At 42.9% G+C, this 26,817-nt stretch overlaps 1 protein-coding gene across 12 annotated transcripts in view; it reads right to left on the minus strand.

Moving 5' to 3' along the window:
- Positions 1-26,817, minus strand: part of AMPH (amphiphysin) — a 927,201-nt gene that overhangs the window by 214,559 nt on the left and 685,825 nt on the right. For all 12 annotated transcript variants that reach the window (XM_069215773.1, XM_069215772.1, XM_069215765.1 and 9 more), the window contains exon 12: positions 14,124-14,237. In XM_069215773.1, coding sequence (XP_069071874.1) covers positions 14,124-14,237 — 114 coding nt within the window. The remainder of the gene's footprint in view (positions 1-14,123; positions 14,238-26,817) is intronic.

Raw genomic sequence — 26,817 nt, forward strand, 5'->3', positions numbered from 1 at the left:
CAGACAACACCTCTCCGAAGTGGAAACATTATTTTTCTGTGTTGCTGGAACGTGCCTCTCAGCACGCCCCATCCGTTTTATATCCAAAACACCAAAATGCATGCGCTCCTCCCATTTTGAGCGTTTCGAGTTTAATTTTCCAACTGCAGTGTCCTTTCAGTGCTGCTGTAGCTGCAGCATTGGTTGATAGAATAACAGAAGTAGGCTTTGGGAGGCCGCGGGGTCTTTGCTAACCGCCGTGGTACCAGTGGCTGGGCTCATTACAGTACCGGACCCTTGCTGACTCCGTTGCCGAGCTTCTTTGTAGCACAATGTCATTTCAAGATCTTCGAAGTGAGCATGGCATGGCCTCGTTCATTCAAAATGTTTTTAGTTTGGTCGCTGGGTTGTTTTGTAGGTGTGTGAATAAAAAGCAAGGATTAAAATATAAAACCCTTGAGACGTGTGTGGGGAGGGTGGGGCTGTGGGTTATTGAATGCCTCGGGATGGTGTACAGTTACCGCAGTAACATAAGGAGCTCATTTATAAACTGAAGTGCAGTTTCACAATAAGCAAACTAAATGGTCAATAACTTATTTTCACATAGGAGTATGGAGCAGCGTGAGCTTGATGACTGCCAGGATCTCATCAAGTGCGTGTGTGGGGGTGGTGGTGGAGGGTCAGGCATCACAGACCATTCCTCTCGATTTGCGCAGTTGGAGGAGTCAGCTTTGTTTCCCAAGGCCTAGAACAGAGAGTTGTTTTTCCCTTCCATTGATTGAAGAGTTGCGGTCGATAACAAGCAGTGCGTCATTACTGTGTTATGGGGAGTGTTATAATAGCTGAAGCTAAGATGGGAACTGGTAATGACTCCTTGAGTAAACGCTACGTTTTTATGTCTTGGCTCTAGAGGTATTCCATGTCAGTGACGCAGTCCCTGCTTACATTCTACATGTTTCACTTCATCTTGCTTTCCCTAAGAGTATGCGGTTTTTCTGTAATTTTTTCTGCATGCAACATATGACTCTTGTACAGTACATACTTTGAACTGAAGTGCCCGAGAGGCAATATAAGTTTCTCACTGTGTCTGTTAGTGTGCCTAAAAGATTGCAAACCACATGCACGTCCAGTCCTTGGCCTCTCTACCGAGTGATAGTCGCAAATGTGGCATAGGATCCTACCATAACATAGCTAAATGACATTGCCATTGACAAAACCAACAGCTCTTGCATTGCCGAGACCAATTGGCATTCCCATTGCTTGTTTAACTAGTAAACAGTCTGTTGACAATAGTACCAGTGCTTAATTTGTGAAAAAGAGCATTAGTGCAGGGGCCTAAGGGCCAGATGTAGGAAAGTCCCAAATTGCGACTTGCAATTTGCGAGTCCCTGCGACTCGCAAATTGCAAGTCGCAATTTGGGATGCAGAAAGGTGTCTCAGACACCTTCTGCGAGTCGCTATGGGGTCGCAAAGACCCACCTCATTAATATTCATGAGGTGGGTCGCAATTTGCAACCCCATAGCGACTAAGGGCACTTAGGGGATGGAGGCCTGCTGGGAACAGCAGACCTCCATGTCCGTGACTGCTTTTAAATAAAGCAGTTTTTTTTTTTCAAAGTGCAACCCGTTTTCCTTAAAGGAAAACGAGCTGCACTTTGAAAAATAAACCAAAACCTTTTGTTTCGGTATTTTTTAGGGCAGGTAGTGGTCCATTGGACCACTGCCTGCTCTGAAAAATAATTTTTTGGTCCAGTCACAAAGGGGAAGGGGTCCCATGGGGACCCCTTCCCCTTTGCGACTGGGTTACCATCCACTTCAAGTGGATGGTAACTGCGAGTCCATTTGCGACTGCTTTCGCGGTCGCAAATGGAATTGCATACCATTGCGCCTCGCAAATAGGAAGGGAACACCCCTTCCTATTTGCGACTCGGAAATGCATTTTGCGAGTCGGTTCCGACTCGCAAAATGCATTTCTACATAGCAAAGACGCATTTGCGACTCGCAAATGGCGATTTTCGCCATTTGCGAGTCGCAAAGTCTTTGCTACATCTGGCCCTAAATGTATTAGGAGTTTGCTGTTGCTGGTGTAGAATACCAGGCTTTCAGAATAATTTGGCTGCCTACCCTTGATTTCCCCTCATGACTCTTTTCCCACCTCCCTTCACATCCTGTCTCTTTGCCTCTTGCAGGTACTTTTTGTCACTTTTTCCTATCTTTATTCTTCCTTCTTTCCCCGTTTCTGCCTTTATTTTTTCTTTCCCTGGGTCAAAGTCTGATAATAAAAATGAATAAAGTAGTCCAGGCCCTCAAAAATGAGCAGCAGTGCTTACCACTTACAATCGCTGGCACAAATTAAGCACTGGTAGGTACACAGGTGTGACACAAATGCTCATATATAAACAAACCAGCATCGAGTTAGATTATCCCATGTTAGTTTGGGTAATAGGATAGCCAGATTGGGCTGGTGGAGCTCACATTAAGTTAATTTAAATTCATCCCCTGTCATGTCTATAAATAGAATGATATCATGTCCACTATAAAGATCCCGCTCTTTGTGGTGAAGGTTTTGCCCTTGCACTGCGCAAAAGGCAGTCATGTATCTACTCCTTCAACAGCTCATACGCTACCCTAGTAACTATGACTTAATTAATAAGCTACAGATACAAAGGTTATGAAATATGGGACCATCTCCTGAACCCATTCAGTGCCCCAGTGCAGGAGGCCATGCACCCCTACTTAACTAAGTCATGCAATCCACAGTGCACATGCTAACTATTTAACTTTGTATTTGTTTGAGGTGCAGAAACTGCCGTTCAGAAATGTGCAGTGTGCTGGTTGGTATATGGAAAGGCCAAAAAGATAAATAAGCGGATGAAGGTGGGGACTCCTAACAATATCACTAGTAACATCAAAGGATACTTAGGAGGTCATTAAGAGTTTGGCAGGCGGCAGATGTGGCCCACCAAACTCTTCCTGCCAACAGACCCCCTATGCGGCCTGAACCCCTCCAGCCCTAATAGGACTTCATCAGAGAGCTGGCGGGAAGAAACAGTGTTTCCGCCTGCCAGCCCTGCGGTGAACAGGACCTTAACATAGACGACAATGTGGCAGTGCAGTGGGTGCAGTAGCACCCGTCGCGAATTCCACTGCCCATAACTCGGGCAGTGGAATGTGCAATGGGGCTGTGCATGGGGGCCCCTACACTGCCCATGCCAAGTCCCCAGGGGCCCCCAAGTCCCCCATTCCGCCAGCCTTTCCATGGCGGTATGAACCACCATGGAAAGGCTGGTGGATGGGGACTGCTAATCTCCAGGGCGGTGCTGCGAGCGGTGCTGCCCTGGAGGATGAGAAACCACCGGGACCGCCAGGCTGCCGGCTTGCGGCAGCCTGGCAGTGTTGGTGCTCAGACCATGGCGGCTCCACCGCGAGTCTGGCAGTCATGTGACCGTCAGACTCGTAATGACCATCTTAATGTTAATAGGGTTCAAGTCACAGATCCACCACCTTCATTAATTCAAACAGTAAAGTGCAGCTCTCGTCAAATACTCATATGATCATCAGATAACAGCAGCAATTAATTCCTACATCAATCATTCAAACTATTACAGAACTACTTATGATTTTATAAAGGGTTTCTATGCTGCCTCCCCAGGAGGAGGACAAGCGTTTTTTATTTTAATTTTATTTATATATTATTTATTTTAATTTTGTATTTTTAAACATTACTTATTTTAGCTTTGTCCCACACAAATGCTGGCACTTTGAAGTGTACAGTTTCTTCCTCCTCGCTACAGTGTTGCATTTTAAGCAATCTCCAATTCACTGTGGAGATGTGGCAGTACACTTGCAGCGCTTTGTAAGAGGAGTCTGAAGAAATTATATTTTTCTCTCCAAGAATGTACCTCTGTCATTGCTTTTATCAGAGTTCTGCAGCTTTACACTCAGACTGTCACTGGCTATAAATGAGAGGTCAGCCTTCATTATGCATCACAGCCCTGTGTGAGTAGCCTATATTAATTGCCATATGGATCAATGTCTTTTTTTCACTTTTGTATGCTCCAGTGTGTTACGTATGCAATGGTTTTGCTATCATTCAGTGTACTGGCGAGAGAGCTTGCAGGGTTCCAAAACCTTATTGTTGGTGCATTAGCTGTCAGATCTGCTAAGCAAGTGTGGGCCTCCTCTGCTATGTGCTTTGCCTGTCATCTTGTGACATTGTCCCTTGCAAGAGAGACCCTCTCTCAAATCCTCAATCAATGTTATGCGAAGATCTTTGCTTGGCCTTACATTTCTCAAAAATGCATATCAAAGACACTCATCTCTTAACCTTTCTTATCATTTTATGAGGAATGACACTTCTCACTGGCAACTCTAAGTGTGTTATCAGAATGTTGCTTTCTCGGGGACGTCTGTCAGATTGTTTTTTGGGCTAGTACTTTACCTTGTGATATAAAAGTCAGCAATTTATCACTGCAGTCTAGAAAATCTATGCAGTACAAGAAGTGCACCAGGGCAAAGATAAGGTGAAAGAGACAGCCAACAGCTTGCTGTCAGTAGGAAGAAGTTCCAAGATCTAAAGGGCCGCTGACACAGAAATGCAACCAGGTCACTACTGTTCCGCTAACTGCATATAATAGGATTATGAAAACAATGTGTGTTGTATAAACTCTTTCTAAGTAGGAATGGGTTCTCTCCCCTCCCCCTAACTTGTGTTGCAGCTGCTCACCTTGCAACAGTAGTTTGCACTCAGCTCTGTGTGACTCAGAATACACAAAGCTACTACAACCAGTTCCAACTGATCAGAAAATTGGATCCTTCCTCAAGAAACACACGTAAACTGGATACAAAGGGGGAATGTGGCTTGGCGCAGGATGGCCGGCTTCTCAAGAGCTCTGCGGCTGTCACAGGGAACGGACATGCCGGAGCACATATTAGAAGCGAATGTTGCTACCAATAACACGGGAAATGTCAGGAGAACTCTTGTGGACCCAACAGGTGCATTGCAGGGAGGATTCCCTTATTATCTGAGGCACATTTACTTCAAAGTTTTGGGTGGGCGCTGACGAGCCAATTGCATCCACCATTTTGCATCTTCATTCCTGTCATAAATGCCCCTTTCTGCTTAGTAAACATTGCCACTCCCTCAAAATGATTTTATAATTTCCTGAAATGAATTCAATGACTCAAGACATATTTTGAATATTACTCAAGATAGTTAATTTATATTTTCCTGCAAGTTTAAGATTTTTTAGGGAGGAATATTCCTTTGAAGATTTACTTTTTTTCAGTGAACTCATTATCTTACATATTCATTGTAATACTCATGGGCAGATCCAGGACTCTTCAGATATCCAACAATAAAACTAAGATTAACAAAAATTGAAACAGACTTCTGCTGTCTTACTCGTTCTCTGTTCTATCAAATATAGAGAATATATGGAAACTAGTTAAGACTCCGCCTCATCTTCTCGTAATTTGTCATCTGCATTGTCATCCTCTACTAATCAATTGTCCTCTAAACTTCCCATAACCTCCTCTACATCCACTAATACGAGAGCTAAGAAAGATCCTCCATCACCTATTAAAACAACAACTGCAATCTCCATGGAACCACTTCTTGAAGAAATTAGAGCGCTCAAGCCTTATATGGAGGAAACTAAAAAACAGTTACAAACATTAAATGATAAATGGTCACATGTGGAAGATAGAGTCACTCCGATAGAATGGAAAGTGGAGGTGCTCGAGGATTCTGCGAGGATTGTTAAGGTGCTGCAATCTGAAGTTGCATCTTTAAAGAAGCATGCCGAAGACATGAAGAAAGGCAGTAGAAGAAATAATCTGTGCATTTATGGCCTGGTTAAAGGAGTTGAAGGATTGGATCCCACACCTTTTTTTCAATCATTTTTGCCTAAAGTTCTTGATCTGCCCTCATTATCCCTATTGAATATACCAAGAGTACATAGGTTTGGCCACCTCTCTTATTTTTCTTCATCGTCTAAGAAACCTAGAGGAGTAACAATTTACTTTTTTGAATATTTAGACCTTGTCAAAGTTATTAAAGCTGCCAAAGCCAATGACCACCCCTTGTATTTTGCTTTATCATCTAAGAAACCTAGAGGAGTATTAATTTACTTTTTAGAATATTTAGACCTTGTCAAAGTTAATAAAGCTGCCAAAGCCAAGGGTCACATCACCTGGTCTGGTTCCAATCTCCTCTTCTCACAAAACTATGCCAAATTTATAGCGGACAAGTGGAAGAAATTCTTGGATATGCATCCGGCACTTAAGTCTCTCAACGCTCGATATGGTCTTTATCACTCCTGTTTATTTAAGGTGACTTATAATAATAAAACTAACATATTAGGACTCGGTTCACTTGCAGAAATGCATTGATACTTGCAGGGGTGAGACCATGAAGATTCACCAAACCATTGGATATTTGTTCTGCATAATGTTGGAATGTTAATTATTATTGCATCTCCGCTACTCCTATAGTTTGTCTCTCTTGTGTATATTAATATTACACATGATTTATTTCCTGAATGTTTGTTAATTGTCTTTCTTTTTTATTTTTCTACTCCTTAAATATTATCCATTTACACATCTGCCTTTGTGATAAAGTCTTGTACGGTCTGGTCTTCCCTGCTGTATCGGCTAATATGGAATTACAGTTGTGTCATCTTCCTCTTGTGGCTTTACCACCCTCATTTTTGTGTTTGTCCTGGAGTTATGTTTCTATTGCTGGCTATACCCTTTTGTTTATCTATTTTTCTCCTTTTAGTTTTTCCGTTTCCTTCTCAATCTCTCTTCTTCTATCTTCTCTTCTATTCTCTCTTCCTGATATATTCCTTCCATTCTTACTTTTTCTCTATATTAAATCTCATCATTGCCATTCCTATTAAAATTGTCTTTATCTATACTTAAATGATAGTTGAAATCTCATTGTTACATAGCATTTAATACAGATTTCTTGTTACTTGTTACTTCTTAGATGGCATTAAGAATCGTTACTTGGAATGTTAAAGGTTTGGGCTCTCCTATAAAACATAAAAGATTATTAACAAATGTATCTAAACTAAAAAGAGATTGTTTTATTACAAGAGACTCACTCATATATCTGATGCTGAAACAGCTAAACCTAAAAGACAATGGGTTGGACAAGTCTTTTTTCGTCGCCAGGCACAGTGAAAATTAATGGAACAGCCATACCTTGTCATTGGACATTCAAGTTATCTCTCAAGAATCAGACATTATAGGTAGATTAGATGGCTTATTATATCTCTATCTATTAACAAAATACCTCTAACAATTTTTAATGTCTATGCACCCACACAATCAGATAAATCATTTTGGCCTTAAATTCTATCCAAATTAATGTTTCTTATGGATAACTATTTAATAATTGGGGGTGATGCATCATTATGGATCCCTTTCTTGACCGTAATTCTAAATCTAAATTCATTCCATAATCCTCGTTTACTCCAACTATCCAAAAAACAGCGTTGACGGATGTTTGGAGAATGTGTAACCCTACCTTAGAAGAATATACCTTTTACACCCTTGCACATTCCTCTCAATCACAAATTGACTATTTATTTGTATCACAACACCTCATACAGTACATTTTGAGTTCAGAAATTGAATCTATTCTAAATTCTGATCATGCTCCTGTTATAGTAGACATAGATTTCATACCACATGGCCCGGGAAACAGGAGTTGGATATTTAACAATTTGTTGCTTCACTACAATAATTGTACTCAACTTTTTTGAAAAATTCATAACTCTATTTTTTATAGATAATGTTACATCTGAGGTATCCACTCAGACTATTTGGGGTGCATTGAAAGCAACAGCTAGATATTTTATTATTTCATATGTGACTAATAAGAGAAAATCTGCTTTCGAAAGATTACTTCAGGGAATTCCTATTTGCGATTTCCAAAGCACATGTATCAAGCATTTCCTAAATGTAAATTGGGGATTTAGGAAATGCAATTACCACAAATTCAAGTTTGGTGGTAAGCATGTGCAAATTTTAAAAATGCATTATAAATACATTTTTAAAATTGACATGTGGTGCACACATGCCCCTAAGGCATGTGTGTGCTTCACATGTCCGCAAATATTTTTTGGGGGACCGTCAGAGGGGGCCTTAGGCCCCCAGCACCCTTGGGTTTGCATTACCTAATTTACGAATTCCTAACTGGAATTCGCAAACTGGGAAATACAAAACCATTTGCACTTCTGGGCCTACAGGCCCATAGGGTTGAATGGAGTCCCATTCTCTATTTGCGATTCGGTAATAGCATTTGCAAATTTTAAGAAATCGCTAGTACGGAATCGCAAAATTCATGCATCCCATTTTGCATTTCTTAAATAGCGATTTCCTAAAATTAGCTATTTAAGAAATGCAAACCATGTCTTTGATACATCTGGCCCTTAAATACATCTTTTCCCATTCCCTACTTAATAAAATTTGGATCAAAATACGGAAATCTTCAAGAGCGGCTAATACGATGCAAGCTTTACTTTTTGTCTATAATAGACTATGGGTTACACCAATAGCATTACACAAAATAAATCCCACATTGCCCCTTTCTTGCTGGTCTTGTAATGTAGCACCCTCGTACCTTAAAGACATGCTCTTTGAATGTCCTTCCACACATCAATTTTGGGTACTATTGGGTAAAATGAATACTATTTTCAACACACATGTCCCCTTTAACTTCACAAATATATTCTTAGGGAGTCTTGCAGAAGAGTGGTCACCTCAACAAAATAAAAGTCTTATTTTAGACCTTCTTCTTACTGTTGCGTTTCATCAGATTACCAAATCTTGGAAGGATTCTTCCAAATTGTCCTTTCAGGCTTGGTGGTATGATGTTTTCTATAATCACAGACTAGATAGAGCTTATTTTACCCCATTATCTCATTCCATTAAGAGAAACATTCTATGGATACCTGTCACAAATTTCCTAAACTCTTTGGCTTACTCATCACATACTCATAATCCCTGAAATGAAGAATTCCCCATACCTCCATGAATAGCTTACTATTTTTGTTGGTAATCATCCTTACCATCTTAATAAAAATATATAGAGATTGTAATGTTTTTTTATTGCAATGATGTTGTATCTAAGTAATGTTTCAGAGAGAATGTTTTAACCCTTGTATCCTTCTTTCTCTCTTTGTTTCTTGACGCATTCATAATTCTTCTCTTTTCTCATACTGAACTTATCAATTGCATTTTTATAGTTTTGTTCTTATTCCAGTTGCTTATAATCTTTCTCTCTAAAATAATTTTGCTTGAAGGAACCTTAAAACATAAAAAAAAGGCAGCCCATTGATTGGTTCTCTTTTTCCCCTAGAGCCACTTCTTTATACTCCATCTGGATTGCCAGGGTATTGTAAGTACCAATGGAGAGAAAATGCATTGCTTTGACTGTCTGTGTCTTTGAACGGCAGTGCTGTCCCTGCAGCATCGAGTGGGTGACCCTGCACCATCTCTGGATCAGTATTTCATGGCTAGCATTTTTTACAACTTATAAAATGTCCTCTGTCCTGCATAAAGGCCAAAATCCTATTGGACAGTGGTTTATAAAACCATTCTGCTTTTAAGACCCCCACAGTATTAATTTTTCTTCACATAGGGCCTGATTCACGAAGATACATAACATGTAGTAAAGTTACAAGCATGGAGTCTCCACACTCAGGCGGAACCTTTGCACTAGGGGGGGAATCTCTACACTGTAGTACTCAGTGTGGAGATTCCACCCTGAGTGTGGAGATTCCGCCTCAAGTGAGGAAGCTCCACACTCATAACTTTACTACAAGTAAGTACCTTTGTGAATCGGGTGCATAATATTTAAGCTCTGCAGGGGACTAAGACCTACGTTTTCGTCTCACCCAAAATGTGCTTAAACACTTTGACAAGAATGCCTGTCACACAAACAAAATAAGATTGGCCTAAGGTTAGTCAAGCCTCCTAGACTGTGCTTGACATTCCATTTTAATAAAAAATACACCTTGTAATCACATTTTTGGAATGTAAGTTTATAGCATGTCACCACTGCGCTACATTTAAAAATTGATTTAAAGAGAATTGTATTCCTCCCTAATACCATTTGTATTCATGTGTGCTGGATTTTGCCACCTGATGCCGACAGGCCTCATTACTATTGAAACCCAGGATATATTATTAATATTATTCTTTTTAAATCTCTCTGATGGTGGATCCAATATACAGAAGAGAAAATAACTAATTTTTTTCTGTTTTGAAATTCCAAATTGTGGAATTGATATCTTGTTTCTAAATCATATTTTTTTAGTGGCTAAAAATACTTTATTTCAGTCACTTCAAACATCAGCCATTTAATGTCAATTAACTAAACACAAGAGTGGAACAGTCTAACTAGCACTTAAACTTGCCGTCTCTTTTCAATGTTTGTAAGTTATATACAACTGTATCAAGCTCAGTCTCACACTCAGGTGCATATTCCCCTTTGGTTCCTGTCTCTTTAATGGTCTTGGAAAGGATTTGAATGTGAGGAGAGAATGTGGTGTAACAGTCAGAGCTGCCAACTTTGGAACTGGGACACTGTTTGAGTCATGTGGTTGGGTCAACAGCCTGTCATTCTGGGCAAAGCACTCAATCCCCTGTGCTAAAAAAAATCAAAAACAAAATGGATGTGTCCTTGTTTAAATGTAAAGTGCTCCAATACCTTTGTGTCAACTTCATGCAATTTAAAACTGCAAGAAAAACTGAGTTGACACAGTGTTTCCAGAATCTCTCTATTCCATGAGTTAGCTTTTCCTGTGTAATTGTGTATCTTTTATTTACTAGCATTCATACCAAGTACTTCACATGCAGTTATTTTATATACCTCAACTATGTAATAAATAAAGTAAACACAAACATGTTGACAACTTGTAGGGCACACCGTAGGTCTGTTTATTGTAACTCGTGAAACAGAAAGCAATGTTTAGGTTTGAGATCACAAACTAAAGAACACTTGTTTAAAATTCTTTATAACTAGAATGTCTGGATCTCTCTGAGAAGCATGAAATGCCTAAGAGTACACTGTTTATTGAAGAACTCACACTTTAAATGTGCTGCACCAGTGTTGCATATGTACTTCGGCTTCTTGTATATGTTTTGTTTTAACCTAGATCTGGAGCAGTGAAGACAAGTGAAGGGCACCCACAAGAACACGGTTACTTCATATGGCTCCCAGGCGGGCACTGCCACCTTCACACAAGCACATGGTCCCCTGATATGGCTCATAATGCCTGTGAACTTGCCATATCACCCACTCAGACATAGAGACAAAGAGGCGGGTAAAAAAACACTAAATACACCCATTCACTTGCAGACACATACAGCCACTCCGCAGCCCGTCTCCCAATACACATTCCCTCTTGTTGCTTGTATTCATGTTGTGCATGCACAGCACTTGCACTGAACTTGGGAAATCTTGTGTAAATAAAACAAGCATTAGCAAAGCCAACAGGTTTTGCCCATGCAAAGTCTATTGGGTTTTTCAATGATTTTTTAGACATGTTACACAGCAGTGTGGGCTGATGTGCAACATGGTGTAAAGTAAAAAACAAACCGCTATATGACGTGGCCAGCTTTGACGGGCATCATAGCAAATTCTTTCTCTTTAAGCCATATTGAACAACATTCCGCTCTGCTGTGCAGCATGTCTAGAAACAAAGACAAAGCCAATAGATGTAGCATAGGCGAAACCTATTGGCTTTGCCAGAGCTTGTTGAAATATATTAGTACTCAAACTGATTTTGGCTTGATTCCTCACATCTCTGAAAAGCTGAGCTGTCAAAAGATTAATCAAGGGAAATCTTTGGACACCATTTGCCTTAGTGGAAACCAGCTGATATGAGTATTATTTTTTTTTGCCATAGCACACATCAAATCTTTGTGGACAACCCACACTCCTTGCTAACTGAGTGTGTTTCATGTGAGCTTCTGTGTTATATAGAATTGTTCATGGGTTGGTCTCAACAACTAAAAATGTAATGTGACACAATAGGTAGTAAAAATGATGGATTGATCTGTGAAGTGATTGACCGAAACAATACTTACATCAATGCATTATGTTGTGTGTCACTTAGCCCTTCATACCCATGCCCCACAGCTGAGGGGGCCTCTGAGATCAGCAATACATAAGTTAGAAGGGGAGTCATTAGAAACCTATACAAGCATGTTCTCCATCCAAAGATAGAAGTAAACACCTAACTTCATATTACTTTTCAAGCCTCATTCTGGGCTCTTCTCTGCCTCTCCCTGCAGTTTTTTAAATACCTGCTATAGTACCAGCCACTTTAGCTCTCATATAACTGCACTTTGCCATTGATTAACATAGTTTTTAAAAACTTGGGCCCATATTTATACTTTTTGACGCAAAACTGCGCTAACGCAGTTTTGCGTCAAAAAAATTAGCGCCGGCTAACGCCATTCTGAAGCGCCATGCGGGCGCCGTATTTATTGAATGACGTTAGCCGGCGTTAGCCGCCGGCGCCGTCTGGTGTGCGTTAAAAAAAACGACGTACACCAGGCAGCGCCGGCGTAGGGGGATATGGGGCTTGGGCGTCAAGAAATGGGGCAAGTCAGGTTGAGGCAATTTTTTCGCCTCAACCCGATTTGCGCCATTTTTTTTCCACTCCCAACCCCCATAGAAATGACTCCTGTCTTAGCATGTCCCCTGGGCATGGTCATTGGGCATAGTGGCATGTAGGGGGGCACAAATCAGGCCCCCCTATGCCACAATTTTTTTTTTTTTTTAAACTTACATGAACTTACCTTAATGTCCCTGGGATGGGTCCCTCCAGCCTTGGGTGTCCTCCTGGGGTGGGCAAGGGTGACAGGGGGTGTCCCTGGGGGCATGGGAGGGCACCTCTGGGCTCCTTCAGAGCCCACAGGTCCCTTAACGCCTGCCTTTTGCAGGCGCTAAAAAACGGCGCAAAAGCGGCCTTACGTCATTTTTTTTGACCCGCCCACTCCCGGGTGTGAATTTTGCCCGGGAGTATGAATCCGACGCACATGCCTCGGAGTCGATTTTTTAGACGGGAACGCCTACCTTGCATATAATTAACGCAAAGTAGGTGTCCACGCTAAAAAATGACGCTAACTCCATGGACTTTGGCGCTAGACGCGTCTAACGCCAAAGTATAAATATGGAGTTCGTTTTGCGTCGGAATTGCGTCAAAAAAAGTATAAATATGCCCCTTGGTTTCATACATCCCATAGTCTTAAAATATGATTCATTTTTTAAAAATACATCAGTTTTTTTCGATCCTGTGATTGTCTTCTCTCTATACTCCCCTTTGTTTTTGTTCAACTATCCTTTTCAAACGCATGCCAGTCTGCTATCCTCCCTCATTACCATGAAGGTTGCATTCACCTTTATTTATTTTGTTTTGTGTTGCAATTCATTATTAGGTTTTTAAGGTGGTGAAGGGATCAAATATTCCATACAAAGAAAAGAGTGCATGAACAACAAAAGCAACAGTGTTGCTAAGTTAAGTAACATACAACTGGTTGCACAAAAAAGAAGTCTCCAACTATAAGGTTTGCACAGTATATCCAACAGTTGAGAGAGGGGTGGGAAAGAATCACATAGGAGGAGAGGAAAAGAAGCAAAGGTAGGGCTTCCTCTCCATAACCCAATGGGAGACCACCCGGCAACTTTGCCACCCCAAAGACCTGATAGCTACAGCCCGAACCATGCATGTGGAATTCGGCAACCATCCAGCCTTTCGCCTTAAACCCTGGCCATCCCTACTGTCCTCTTGTGGCTCCTCATCCCCTGTGGGTGAGGAGCAGCGACCACACTCAGTAACTATGCTGTAAGAGTCAACAGGCTGCCTCTGGTCACAGTCTCATATCTTTTGCTTTCCACATGTCCTTATGGAAGGCAGAGGAAGATGTCAAGTGGCAGCATTACAGCTCCCATGTCCTCGTCTGCTTCCCTCCTACCTGTAGACATGTGAGGAGGTTGGGTACAATAGGTGCTTTCTAGCATCCATAAAGAAACAGAAGAAACTGATTGCACACTAGAGTTTCATGACAACAATTTACAATAGAAGTCCAAGGTTGTGGAATTACCAGAATCTAATGCATACTTGCGATATAGGCGAATGAGACTGAGCAATCCCCGGAGATGCGCCTTCTGGCTTGAAAGGGTCAAAGTCCAGGTCGAGTAAAGTTTCCTCCCTCTGTGCTTCAACTATGTCATTCTGTTCAAAGTAAAAATGAAAAAGTCACATGAGAAGATGGTCTTTCCGTGGTACCTTCTGTAATGTGTAAAGGCATGTTTGCAGGAAGCTGGCTTTTCATATACTATACAAAAATGAGGTATACTGTGCAAAGAGTCCAGGTATTACTTTATAAGTGGGCACGGGCTTGCTCTAGCAATATCAAGGTGCTCTCTTAGGAGGTAGTGTGGTAGAGTAGCCTTAGGCTTATCAGAGGGGAGTGTTAGACATTTACTACAGACACACAGTCAGTAAATGAGACACATGACTCAAGAAGGAGATCCACACCCATTTACAAAAATAACAAGTATCTTTACATATGCTTAGGTACAAGATTCAATACAATAAGGTAAGTACATTTTGCAACTTACAGCACCCATTGTCCAGGCTTAAGATGAGTATGAGGCAGGGTTCTAGGCCACACCAACAGGTCATCTCGGGTGGCACTGGGGCGACCGGTTGCAGTGGTGCAGTTCAGGTCTTTAGGTGCATTTATTAATAAATCCACCACTGGAATCAGTGCGGGTTTATTAATACAAGATGTTTGATTCTAAACATCCCTATTTTCAGTGAACCAATCCTGTAGCTGGGAAACTCGTATTTACCAGTGCCCAGCACAGGTACTCAAAATGGCTACCCTGAGCACTTAGGGCCATATTTATACTTTTTGACGCAAAACTGCGCTAACGCAGTTTTGCGTCAAAAAAATTAGCACTGGCTAACGCCATTCTGAAGCGCCATGCGGGCGCCGTATTTAATCAATGACGTTAGCCAGTGTTAGCCGCCGGCGCTGCCTGGTGTGCGTGGAAAAAAAAGACGTACACCAGGCAGCGCCGGCGTAGGGGGATATGGGGCTTGGGCGTCAAAAAATGGGGCAAGTCAGGTTGAGGCAAATTTTTCGCCTCAACCCGATTTGCGCCATTTTTTTCGATTCCCAACCCCCATAGAAATGACTCCTGTCTTAGCAAAGACAGGAGTCATGCCCCCTTGCCCAATGGCCATGCCCAGGGGACTTATGTCCCCTGGGCATGGTCATTGGGCATAGTGGCATGTAGGGGGGCACAAATCAGGCCTTACAAATTACTTACCTGAACTTACCTTAATGTCCCTGGGATGGGTCCCTCCAGCCTTGGGTGTCCTCCTGGGGTGGGCAAGGGTGACAGGGGGTGTCCCTGGGGGCATGGGAGGGCACCTCTGGGCTCCTTCAGAGCCCACAGGTCCCTTAACGCCTGCCTTTTGCAGGTGCTAAAAAACGGCGCAAAAGCGGCCATACGTCATTTTTTTTGACCCGCCCACTCCCGGGCGTGAATTTTGCCCGGGAGTGTAAATACGGCGCACATGCCTCGGAGTCAATTTTTTAGACGTGAACGCCTACCTTGCATATCATTAACGCAAAGTAGGTGTCCACGCTAAAAAATGACGCAAACTCCATGGACTTTGGCGCTAGACGCGTCTAACGCCAGAGTATAAATATGGAGTTAGTTTTGCGTCGGAATTGCGTAAAAAAAAACGACGCAATTCCGGCGCAAACGGAGTATAAATATGCCCCTTACTATGTTTGAGAATCGACAAAGACATAGAAGGGCATATCTGCCAATATGTCCACACATGTAATATAATGTACTCTCCCTTAGGGCCAGAAGGCCTGCTGTAGGGGTGACTTACATATACTGCATGTAGTGTTAGTGGGCAAGGCACACAGGCTGTGTGCCATGCCATGTTTTCACTTTTAGCTGCACCAAGACACACAGCCTGCAATGGCAGTCTGCATGTGTGGGGTCCCTGAGGGCGGCACAATACATGATGGAGCCCTTGGGACCCTCTTTAGTGCCCATGGCCTAGGTACCTGGTGTACCATTTACTAGGGACTTATAGGGGTGCTAAAGGTATTACCAATTAGGGAACAATTGAACAGTTTTAGGGAAAGAGATCTGGGACTGGGGCACCAGGTTAGCAAGAACCAAGTGCACTTTCAATTACAAGGCAAGAACTGTGGGTGACCATGCCAAGAAGGGGGCACTTTCTTACAACGTGCATAACAAACACATTAATATACAACCTGTAGAATGTATGTGATCTCACACAGTGTGAAATGCATTTGTATGCAATATATTATAGATCATGGCATCAGCACTGATAAAGTGGAAGTACTAGACTGCTAGCAAATACATTATTTGTGATCTACATTATTACGTCCCTGGCATAACATTTACTAATTCTTCTTCATATTGTATGTTCATAGTTGCTGAAAAGAGTGAAGGTCTGTGACCAAAAACCATGGACAGAGCACTGTTTCTGATAGGATAGTAGCTTTTTTTGCTGCAATACTTCAGCATAGCCACCATCGATCATGGCATCTTTAAGGAGCACAGTTTGTTTAACTGCTATTGACATGCTGGGAATGATCACCCAGGTAATCAGACTCTTCCAATAGACATTTAAATCATGGTCAGGCCCTGTTGTGAGCACCGCATATCCCTCATTGGAGGGATCAGCCCCTTCAAACCAAATTAACATTCTTTTTTATTTCTACCCACTTTCAAATTTCATGCAATCCTCACATCTGTCTCATGTCAGACCAAAGACCTCCTTCTCTTCAGGAAACTTCTCCAGACCTGGCTGTTCAAGCAGTAGCAGCACCTCCCCCGCCCCACGTTCTCCCCCTTCTCTCCTCAGCACCTTGAGACCCTCATGGGCGAGTAGTGTGCTTTACAAATCCCTGACTGATTGAATGATTGATGTCACCATCTAGCTCCAGGAATGGACCAATGGGCCTTTCTCTGCTCATCTAGCACAGCAAAGCGGCCTTGATGATATGCTTAGGGTGATACAAATACCTAACTAAAAACAATTAGAGGTCAAAAGACATTGGGTACTGTTTCTAGGGACCTGAGTCCATTATGCGAAGTGCTATTATTTTTTGTAATTGCCAAATAATGATTTATTAGAAGCCTGACACGCAACAAGTGATGATCATTGTGGGGTTTTGGAGAGGGTCTTAGAAAAGGTCCACCTGAGAAGTCTTAATGCCAGAACAAAGGTTCAGGCTATACAAAGCATTGGAAGGTATGGTGTTTGTGCTTTAACATTGCATCCATGATATTTTAGTCTAGTAACAAGAACATATGAATATTTTTTTCTGCCTCCTAGCTGCAAGATTACAAAATCAACCGCGTATTCAAATAGGTGTGTCCCAAATGTGAATTATTAGCTATTAAGAACTCTTAGAATGGTTTTTGGGTATAAAGGTTTAGTGGGAAAAAAAATGCAAAACCTACAGTTTTGCAAAGGAATTATCATGCAAAACTATTTCTACTTGACAAATGTCCACCCATAAATAAACAAAGTTTGTTACCATCCAAACATTTCACTGGCAACATAAAAATTTCACACTCACAAATGCTTATTGTCAAAAGATGTTGTTCTTCTTCCATCCATTCTTTTATCTAACATTCAACTCTTTAAAACTGGGGACCCTCAAGTTGAAATTTGTTTACGTTTCAGCTTTGTCTTGCAAAAATATAGGCTTAATGTCTATGCCATTGTTAGAAATGGGGCCTTTGGTAGGCAGTGAGGTTACCCCCTGTCCAAGCAAGAACCCTCACTCTAGTCAGGGCAAAGGAGAAACACACTTGGTTAGCCCCCACTCACTCCCTTGCTAGCTTGGCACGAGAAGGTAGGCTTAACTCAGAAACAATATGTGAAATATTTGCACCAACACACACAGTAATACAGAGAAAACAATATCAAATGGACAGCACACCAGTTTAAAAAAATAGGCAATATTTATCTAAATCAAACAAGACCAAAATGACAAAAATCCAACATGCACAAGTTAAAATATGAAATTTCAAAAGAATGAGTCTTACTCCATAGAAGACAATGGAAACGTTGATTTTGCACAAAGTACCTGGTTAGCGTCAACCAAAATAAAGCCTCACAGGCGAGCGTGCGTCAGAAAAGTCAGCAATGCGTCGATTCCTTCCTCGCAAGGGAGGCCATGCATTGTTTTTTCTCTGGTCGGGTCGGCGATGTGTCCTTTTTCTCCCTCCCAGGAGCGCAGTGCTTCGATTTCCGGGTGGGGCACATCGGATCCGCGTAGAGTTGGAATGACTTTGACCTCCGGGGCCATGCGTGGAAAATCCGGTTGCACGGTGTTAGAGAAACATGCTGCATGGGGTTTGTGTCGTTATCAGCAGCTGCAAGCAGGTGTTGTGCGCCGTTTCTCCAGCGGCGATGCATCAATCTCCCAACCACGATGCAGGTGGAGCGTCGATTTTAGCCACAAAGCTGGCGGCGCGTCGTTTATCAGCCATGTTGCAGATGGTGCGTTGAAAATTGCCCCGCACAGTGTTCTGTGAGAAGATTTTCAGCTCTTGTTCTGCCAACTTCACTTTTCAAGGGCTTGAGGACTGGATGGGACACCACTTGGCAGGGCAGGAGTCTCAGCAGAGAGTCCAGGTGTTAGTAGAGGAAGTCTTTGATGGCCCTGAGACTTCAAAACAGGAGGCACGCTCAGTTAAAGCCCTTGGAGAGTCTTCACAAGCAGGGATATACCACAAAGACCAGTCTTTGTCCCCTTTCACAGGTAGAAGCAGCAACTGCAGCATAGCCCAACAAAGCACAATCACAGGCGGGGCAGCTCTACTCCTCAGCTCTTCAGCTCTTCTCCTTGGCAGAGGTTCCTCTTGGTCCCAGAAGTGATCTAATTTTCAGGGGGTTTGGGTCCAATACTTAGACCCCTTTCTGCCTTTGAAGTAGGCATACTTCAAAGGAAAGTCTCACAAGATGCTGCCTTGCCCAAGCCAGGCCCCAAGCACACACAAGCTGTGAGAGAGCAGGCACAGCCCATTCAGGAGTAAGTGACCACTCCTCCCGCCACTCTAGCACAGATGGCTCATCAAGATATTCAGGCTACTCCCATCTCCCTTTGTCTCACTATCTAGAAGGAATTCACTAACAGCCCAACTGTCAAACTGACCCAGACAGGAAATCCACAGACAGGCAGAGTCACAGAATGGTTTAAGCAAGAAAATGCCTACTTTCTAAAAGTGGCATTTTCAAACTAACAATATAAAAAACAACTTTACTAACAGATGTATTTTTAAATAGTGAATTCAGAGAACCCAAACTCCACATTTCTCTCTGCTATCAAAGGAAATCTGCACTTAAATAATATTTATAGGCTGGCCCAATGTTAACCTATGAGAGAGATAGGCTTTGCAACAGTAAAGACTGAATTTAGCAGTATTTCACTGTTACGACATGTAACACACATCAGTACATGTCCCACCTTTAACATACACTGCACCCTGCCCATGGGGCTACCTAGGGCCTACCTTAGAGGTGCCTTACATGTATAAAAAGGGAAGGTTTAGGCCTGAGAAGTGGGTACACTTGCCAAGTCAAATTGGCAGTTTAAAACTGCACACACAGACTCTGCAGTAGCAGGTCTGAGCCATGTTTACAGGGCTACTCCTGGGTGGCACAACTAGTGCTGCAGGCCCACTAGTAGCATTTGATTTACAGGCCCTGGGCACCTCTAACACACTTTCTAGGGACTTACTGGTAAATCAAGTATGCCAATCATGGGTAAGCCAAGTACACATACGTTTTATATAGGAGCACTTGCACTTTAGCACTTGTTAGTAGTGGTAAAGTGCCCAGAGCACCAAAAACAGCGAAAACAGAGTCCAACACACAGCAACAACCTGGGAAGCAGAGGCAAAAAGTTAGGGGAGACCACTCCAAGTATGCCAAGTCTAATAGCCATCATCTCCTACTTCACACATTTGCCTCCTGACATTTTGCGACTGGTATTTGGAATTGAATGGAATTGATATATGTACTAATAGGTTTGTTTACAAAATGCCAAATCAGAGGAGCGGTCACTGAACAATCGGCCTAATTAATATTAATGTGGCAGGTCGCAAATTACAACTCCTGCCTATTCACTGCAAAAGAAGGGATGGTGGCCCGCAAGTGACAGCAGACTACCAAGCATGGGTTACATTTCAAACCTGAAGACTTTTTTTTTATCATGATTTAGTTAAAGTAAACAGAGCTGCTTTTTTTTTTAAACGTTTTTAGTTTTGAAAACGTTCAATGAGATTTGGCAGTTGTCCCCTGGTTCTCTACCTCCAACCCCTGGAGCTGCCACCCAATTTGCATGGCAAGAGCTCCAAAGGGTACCACTTACTTTTGTAAATTAGTTGTCACCCTAACCTGCGAGCTGGTAACGTATCAATGATTTACAACTGGAATTACAGTTGTAAATCATTGATATATAGGACACCAGTTCAGACTCTGGAATAGATGCCAAAAACATACCCCTTCCTAATTGTAAATCGGTATCCATTTAGAAAGTCATTTAGCGAGTCAGAAAAACCTTTCAAAATCTTTAATAGGTTTAGTACACTTCAGAAATGTTTTTAGCAGATGCTAAACATTTGATTTAGCAAATTGCTGGGTTTACAAGAGTTAAAAACATTAGTACATGTGACCCAATCCCTTCTTCCCATCATCAACATCTTCCTCTGCTTTGAGTGGTAACACACAGAAATATTATATGCATGTGACATCATCTGTTTCTACTCCTCCATTTCCAGGGCCTAATTGGAGTCAGTGATTGCAGTAGCATTCATTTTTGGAGACCGGAAATTTTGTTTTCATCATCAGACTTTGGCCCAGAATGATTCTGAGATAGGCAGAAAAAGAAACTCAGAAAAACAATCACAAAGAAAAAATGAGGGGATCAAAAAGAATATGCAAGAGTGAGATAATGGGCCATGAAGTGTACCATGGTGAATGAAAGAGGCATGAGGTGGAATCAAGAGTAGAAAGCCTTGAGGTTCAGCAATCCTGAGTTTCATCAGTGCCTGAGGCAAGCCTCTGAGAAAAAATTTGGCCACTGGCATTCTTTCTTTTACAAATGAAGCAATGCTTATTTTCTTTGGCTCCCAAATTCTGAATACCTCCCTCATGCGTTTTGTACCCATACATTAGCGTGCTTAGAAGCTTGAAATGCATTCTAGTGCCGCCTGACGACGTGCACCGAGTTTTTATCGTATCCTCCGAAACACTGTCCTCATTATACATGCTCCTTCAAGATTAGTAAAGGAATAAAATACCTCCTGCTGTACATTATAACGTTAATGTAAGCCACAGAGGAATTCCATAAACATATAGAGGAACGAGGCTAAAGGCGGAGTTCCTTTATAAGGTTATGGAACTCCAAGGTACTTTATCCCATATAATACATGGTCACACTATCACCTTTCCCACAAACCACTTGAATCGTGAAAAAGACAGCATGTTTGTTCACATGAGGAATAAAAATAGAAGTTCTAGTGCAAAAAAAACCACATCAAAACCTGTTAGAGATTTGTTCCAAAAACATATTAGAAGCAGTTCAATGCAAGCTCAGAATATGCCGAAATATGCAGAAATGTTCTGTATAATTATCTAAGAAATACAAAAAACTAAACATGTTCTTTCTGCTTGGCACTGCAACTTAGAAAAACAGAGCAGAAGGAAAAAACTCAATGTTTAATTTTCCATGCCTTAAATAGCTGCTTGGTGACCTGACCTGCCTTTTACCTGCATGCTGGCTCTGAGAACAGGCAGTGTGACATCAGAACTCAACTGTATTAAGTTATTACAGTTGGGCTCTGGTCTTTTCTTTATAATCGGCGACTAGGTGCATCACAAGTCACAGAATATAAAGAAATTAGAGATGGGCGTTTGTACAGGGATTTCAGAATGCCATGTACTAGGGCCCGTATTTATACTTTTTTTAGCGCCGCATTTGCGCCGCTTTTTGACGCAAAACGGCGCAAACCTACAAAATACAATGGGGGCATATTTATACTCCGTTTGCGCCGAATTAGCGTCGTTTTTTTCGACGCAAATTCTGCGCAAAACTAACGCCATATTTATACTTTGGCGTTAGACGCGTCTAGCGCCAAAGTATGGGCAAATAGCGTCATTTTTTTGCGTGAACGCCTTCCTTGCGTTAATGAGATGCAAGGAAGGCGTTCCCGTCTAAAAAAATGACGGCGACGCAAATGCGTCGTATTTATACTCCCGGGCAAAAATCACGCCCGGGAGTGGTCGGGTCAAAAAACCCCGCATTTGCGCCACTTTTTAACGCCTGGGTCAGGGTAGGCGTTAAGGGACCTGTGGGCTCAAAGGCCCGTATTTATACTTTTTGACGCTAAACTGCGCTAACGCAGTTTACCGTCAAAAAATTTTGCGCCGGCTAACGTCATTCTGAAGCACCATGCGGGCGCCGTATTTATTGAATGGCGTTAGCCGGCGCAAGCAGACCGGCGCTGCCTGGTGTGCGTGGAAAAAAACCACGTACACCAGGCAGCGCCGGCGTTGGGAAAAGTGGCGCTAGGGCGTCTTAAAAATGGTGCAAGTCAGGTTGACGCAAAAAAAACGCCTCCACCCGATTTGCGCCATTTTTAACGACGCCCAGATGCCATTTACATGACTCCTGTCTTAGTAAAGACAGGAGTCATGCCCCCTTGCCCAATGGCCATGCCCAGGGGACTTATGTCCCCTGGGCATGGTCATTGGGCATAGTGGCATGTAGGGGGGCACAAATAAGGCCCCCCTATGCCACCCAAAAAAAAAAAAAAAAAAATAAATTATACTTACCTGAACTTACCTGAATGTCCCTGGGATGGGTCCCTCCATCCTTGGGTGTCCTCCTGGGGTGGGCAAGGGTGGCAGGGGGGGTCCCTGGGGGCATGGGAGGGCAGCTGTGGGCTCATTTTGAGCCCACAGGTCCCTTAACGCCTACCCTGACCCAGGCGTTAAAAAGTGGCGCAAATGCGGGGTTTTTTGACCCGACCACTCCCGGGCGTGATTGTTGCCCGGGAGTATAAATACGACGCATTTGCGTCGCCGTCATTTTTTTAGACGGGAACGCCTTCCTTGCATCTCATTAACGCAAGGAAGGCGTTCACGCAAAAAAATGACGCTATTTGCCCATACTTTGGCGCTAGACGCGTCTAACGCCAAAGTATAAATATGGCGTTAGTTTTGCGCCGAATTTGCGTCGAAAAAAACGACGCTAATTCGGCGCAAACGGAGTATAAATATGCCCCAAAATGAGCCCACAGCTGCCCTCCCATGCCCCCAGCGACCCCCCCTGCCACCCTTGCCCACCCCAGGAGGACACCCAAGGATGGAGGGACCCATCCCAGGGACATTCAGGTAAGTTCAGGTAAGTATAATTTTTTTTTTTTTTTTGGGTGGCATAGGGGGGCCTTATTTGTGCCCCCCTACATGCCACTATGCCCAATGACCATGTCCAGGGGACATAAGTCCCCTGGGCATGGCCATTGGGCAAGGGGGCATGACTCCTGTCTTTACTAAGACAGGAGTCATGTAAATGGCGTCTGGGCGTCGTTAAAAATGGCGCAAATCGGGTGGAGGCGTTTTTTTTGCGTCAACCTGACTTGCACCATTTTTAAGACGCCCTAGCGCCACTTTTCCCAACGCCGGCGCTGCCTGGTGTACGTGGTTTTTTTCCACGCACACCAGGCAGCGCCGGTCTGCTTGCGCCGGCTAACGCCATTCAATAAATACGGCGCCCGCATGGCGCTTCAGAATGACGTTAGCCGGCGCAAAATTCTTTGACGCTAAACTGCGTTAGCGCAGTTTAGCGTCAAAAAGTATAAATACGGGCCAATGGTATTTTGCAAGTTTGCGCCGTTTTTGCGTCAAAAAACGACGCAAATGCGGCGCTAAAAAAGTATAAATACGGGCCTAAGGCCCATATTTATACTTTTTGACGCTAAACTGCGCTAACGCAGTTTAGCGTCAAAAAGTTTTGCGCCGTCTAACGCCATTCTGAAGCGCCATGCGGGCGCCGTATTTATGGAATGGCGTTAGACGGCGCAATCAGACCGGCGCTGCCTGGTTTGCGTGGGAAAAAACCACGTAGACCAGACAGCGCCGGCGTAGGGGGAAAATGGCGCATGGGCGTCTTAAAATGGGGCAAGTCAGGTTACGTCGAAAAAATCGTCTTAACCCGACTTGCGCCATTTTTTAACGACGCCCATCCCCCATCAACATGACTCCTATCATTGTAAAGATAGGAGTCATGCCCCCTTGCCCAATGGCCATGCCCAGGGGACTTCTGTCCCCTGGGCATGGTCATTGGGCATAGTGGCATGTAGGGGGGCACAAATCAGGCCCCCCTATGCCACAAAATATTATTAAAAAAAAAAAAAAAAAAACTTACCTGAACTTACCTGAATGTCCCTGGGGTGGGTCCCTCCAGCCTTGGGTGTCCTCCTGGGGTGGGCAAGGGTGGCAGGGGGGGTCCCTGGGGGCAGGGGAGGGCACTCTGGGCTCATTTTGAGCCCACTTGTCCCTTAACGCCATGCCTTACCCAGGCGTTAAAAAGCGGCGCAAATGCGCCGTTTTTAGCCACGCCCACTCCCGGGCGTCGCTTTTGCCCGGGAGTATAAATACCACGTAAAGGCCTGGGAGTCATTTTTTAGACGGGAACGCCTCCCTTGCATATCATTAACGCAAGGAAGGGGTTCACGCTAAAAAATGACGCACATTCCGGGAACTTTGGCGCTATTCGCCTCTAACGCCATAGTATAAATATGGCGTTAGTTGGCGTTAGTTTTGCGTCGAAATTGCGTCAAAAAAAACGACGCAATTTCGGCGCAAACGGAGTATAAATATGGCCCTAAGTATCATATTCCTCATAGGAGTCCGCACTCCAGAATGTGTTACATGAATGAGAAGTGCATCATGTAATAATGGCTGATGTCTAGGTGTTCTTTAAAGGTCGACAGGCATGTTTGTAATTATGTGATATATGGTTTTACCTATGTTGAATACGTGTCTCCAAAATAATGACTAAATAAACGAGTTAAAAAAGGTCGTACAGAATACGAGCGGATGTTCTGTTTTTCATCATGCATCCTCATAGCATGTTACACGCCTATCGCCATATTTCTGGGTCCGCTTTGCTAGAAAAGGTAGAAGGTGTAAGAAGAGACGCAGCATTACTTATTTTAGGGCAAATGTTGGATTCTCAAGAAAAGCATAACTGCGAACTGGAAATTAAGTGGCGAGATATAAATCATCCACACAATATTAATTTGAAGAAAAAAAACGGAATTAACATTTTGCTAGCATATCATCTGTCAGCGGGGTTTCAATGTTATTTCCTGGAGGTGCTGAACGTCATAGTGTGACCAGTCTGATTAAATACCGACTGCCACTAAAGAGGGAGTAATCAGAAATGGATTGACTTGTGAAACGTTGGTTGTTTCCGTTTTTAGACCCTGGAATGAAATCAGAGTGTTATTACCAGGAACACAAACCAATTAGTGCCATTATCCTCTGTAGTCACCACTTTTCCAAGAGAGAGCGAGTGCCGGAGCCATGATGTAAGTAACAAATGAGAAGCAGGTGAGTACAGCCGCTGTCAATTGCGATGGGATGCGTGCAGAGATGACCCGCAGTATGAAGAGAGGACAGAAGAAACGAATGAAGGTGGAACAAAAGAATTGTGCCAAAATGTGCGGTGATGATGGAGAGGGACAGACAGAAACCGGAAGAATTGTGAAAAGTGGAGGAAGAAGGAAAGATGAGGAAGGGGATACTATAGAAAGGGGGAATAATGGAAGGGCATGGAAAAGTGGAAGAAACAAACACAGAAGGAAGGAGGTGATTAGTAAGTGAGAAAATAGAGGAAAAGGGAAGCAATGAAGAGAGGAACGAACGAATGAACAAAAGTGAAAAGGCAGAAAAAGAGGATGGTGGGCAGATGGGAGACAGTGAAAGATTAGGCAGGAATTTTAGAAATATGGTAGAGGGAGAAAGGGAGGAAGAAAGGAGGCAAGAAAGTTAGGGCTGAGAGAAGCAATGAAGGGGTGAGAAAGGGAACATGGAAGGAAGGAGGAGGAACGAAAGAATCAATAAAGAAGAGACGGGAGAAGGGGGGACAGAAGAAAGAACCTCGTCACAGAACCTTAGTTATATGGGGAATCATAATTTCTGAGAGTGAATCTAACACATTTCGTGATATAAACAACTAACTGGTCACTAAAATAAAACAGTTTGCGGTTAGAAATGTAAGACTTTTGGGTAGGAAAACACACAAAGTTCTACTGTGGTAAGATTAGCATGACTCAAAAACGCATATGCTGGGTAGAGATAACAATGTACCCCAAAAGTACAATCCAAACAGGACATATAGGTCAGCCACATAGAGACTGGAGGAGAAGTGTGCACGATGGTAGTCCATTGTTGGATGTTTTCAGTGCTAGCTCTCTTGATTGCAGCAAGCTAATGACTTCTGGCTAGTCTAATCTTATACTAGTGAAGGATCAGAAGGTTAAGAAAAAACAGTTCATTTGTCGTATTAGCTGAAGGAAAATTTACTAGGCATATCAATTTCAATCTTGGTACTGCATTATGATCTTACTCCAAATGAACAACCCTCTGATAAGTTGATCACAAACCACAATGAGATAAATGTTTCAATAGCTAAAACACTCATAGGCTTATTTAGCCCTTGGCA

The sequence above is a fragment of the Pleurodeles waltl genome, chromosome 2_1, assembly GCF_031143425.1.
Source record: "Pleurodeles waltl isolate 20211129_DDA chromosome 2_1, aPleWal1.hap1.20221129, whole genome shotgun sequence".
Taxonomy (NCBI): domain Eukaryota; kingdom Metazoa; phylum Chordata; class Amphibia; order Caudata; family Salamandridae; genus Pleurodeles; species Pleurodeles waltl.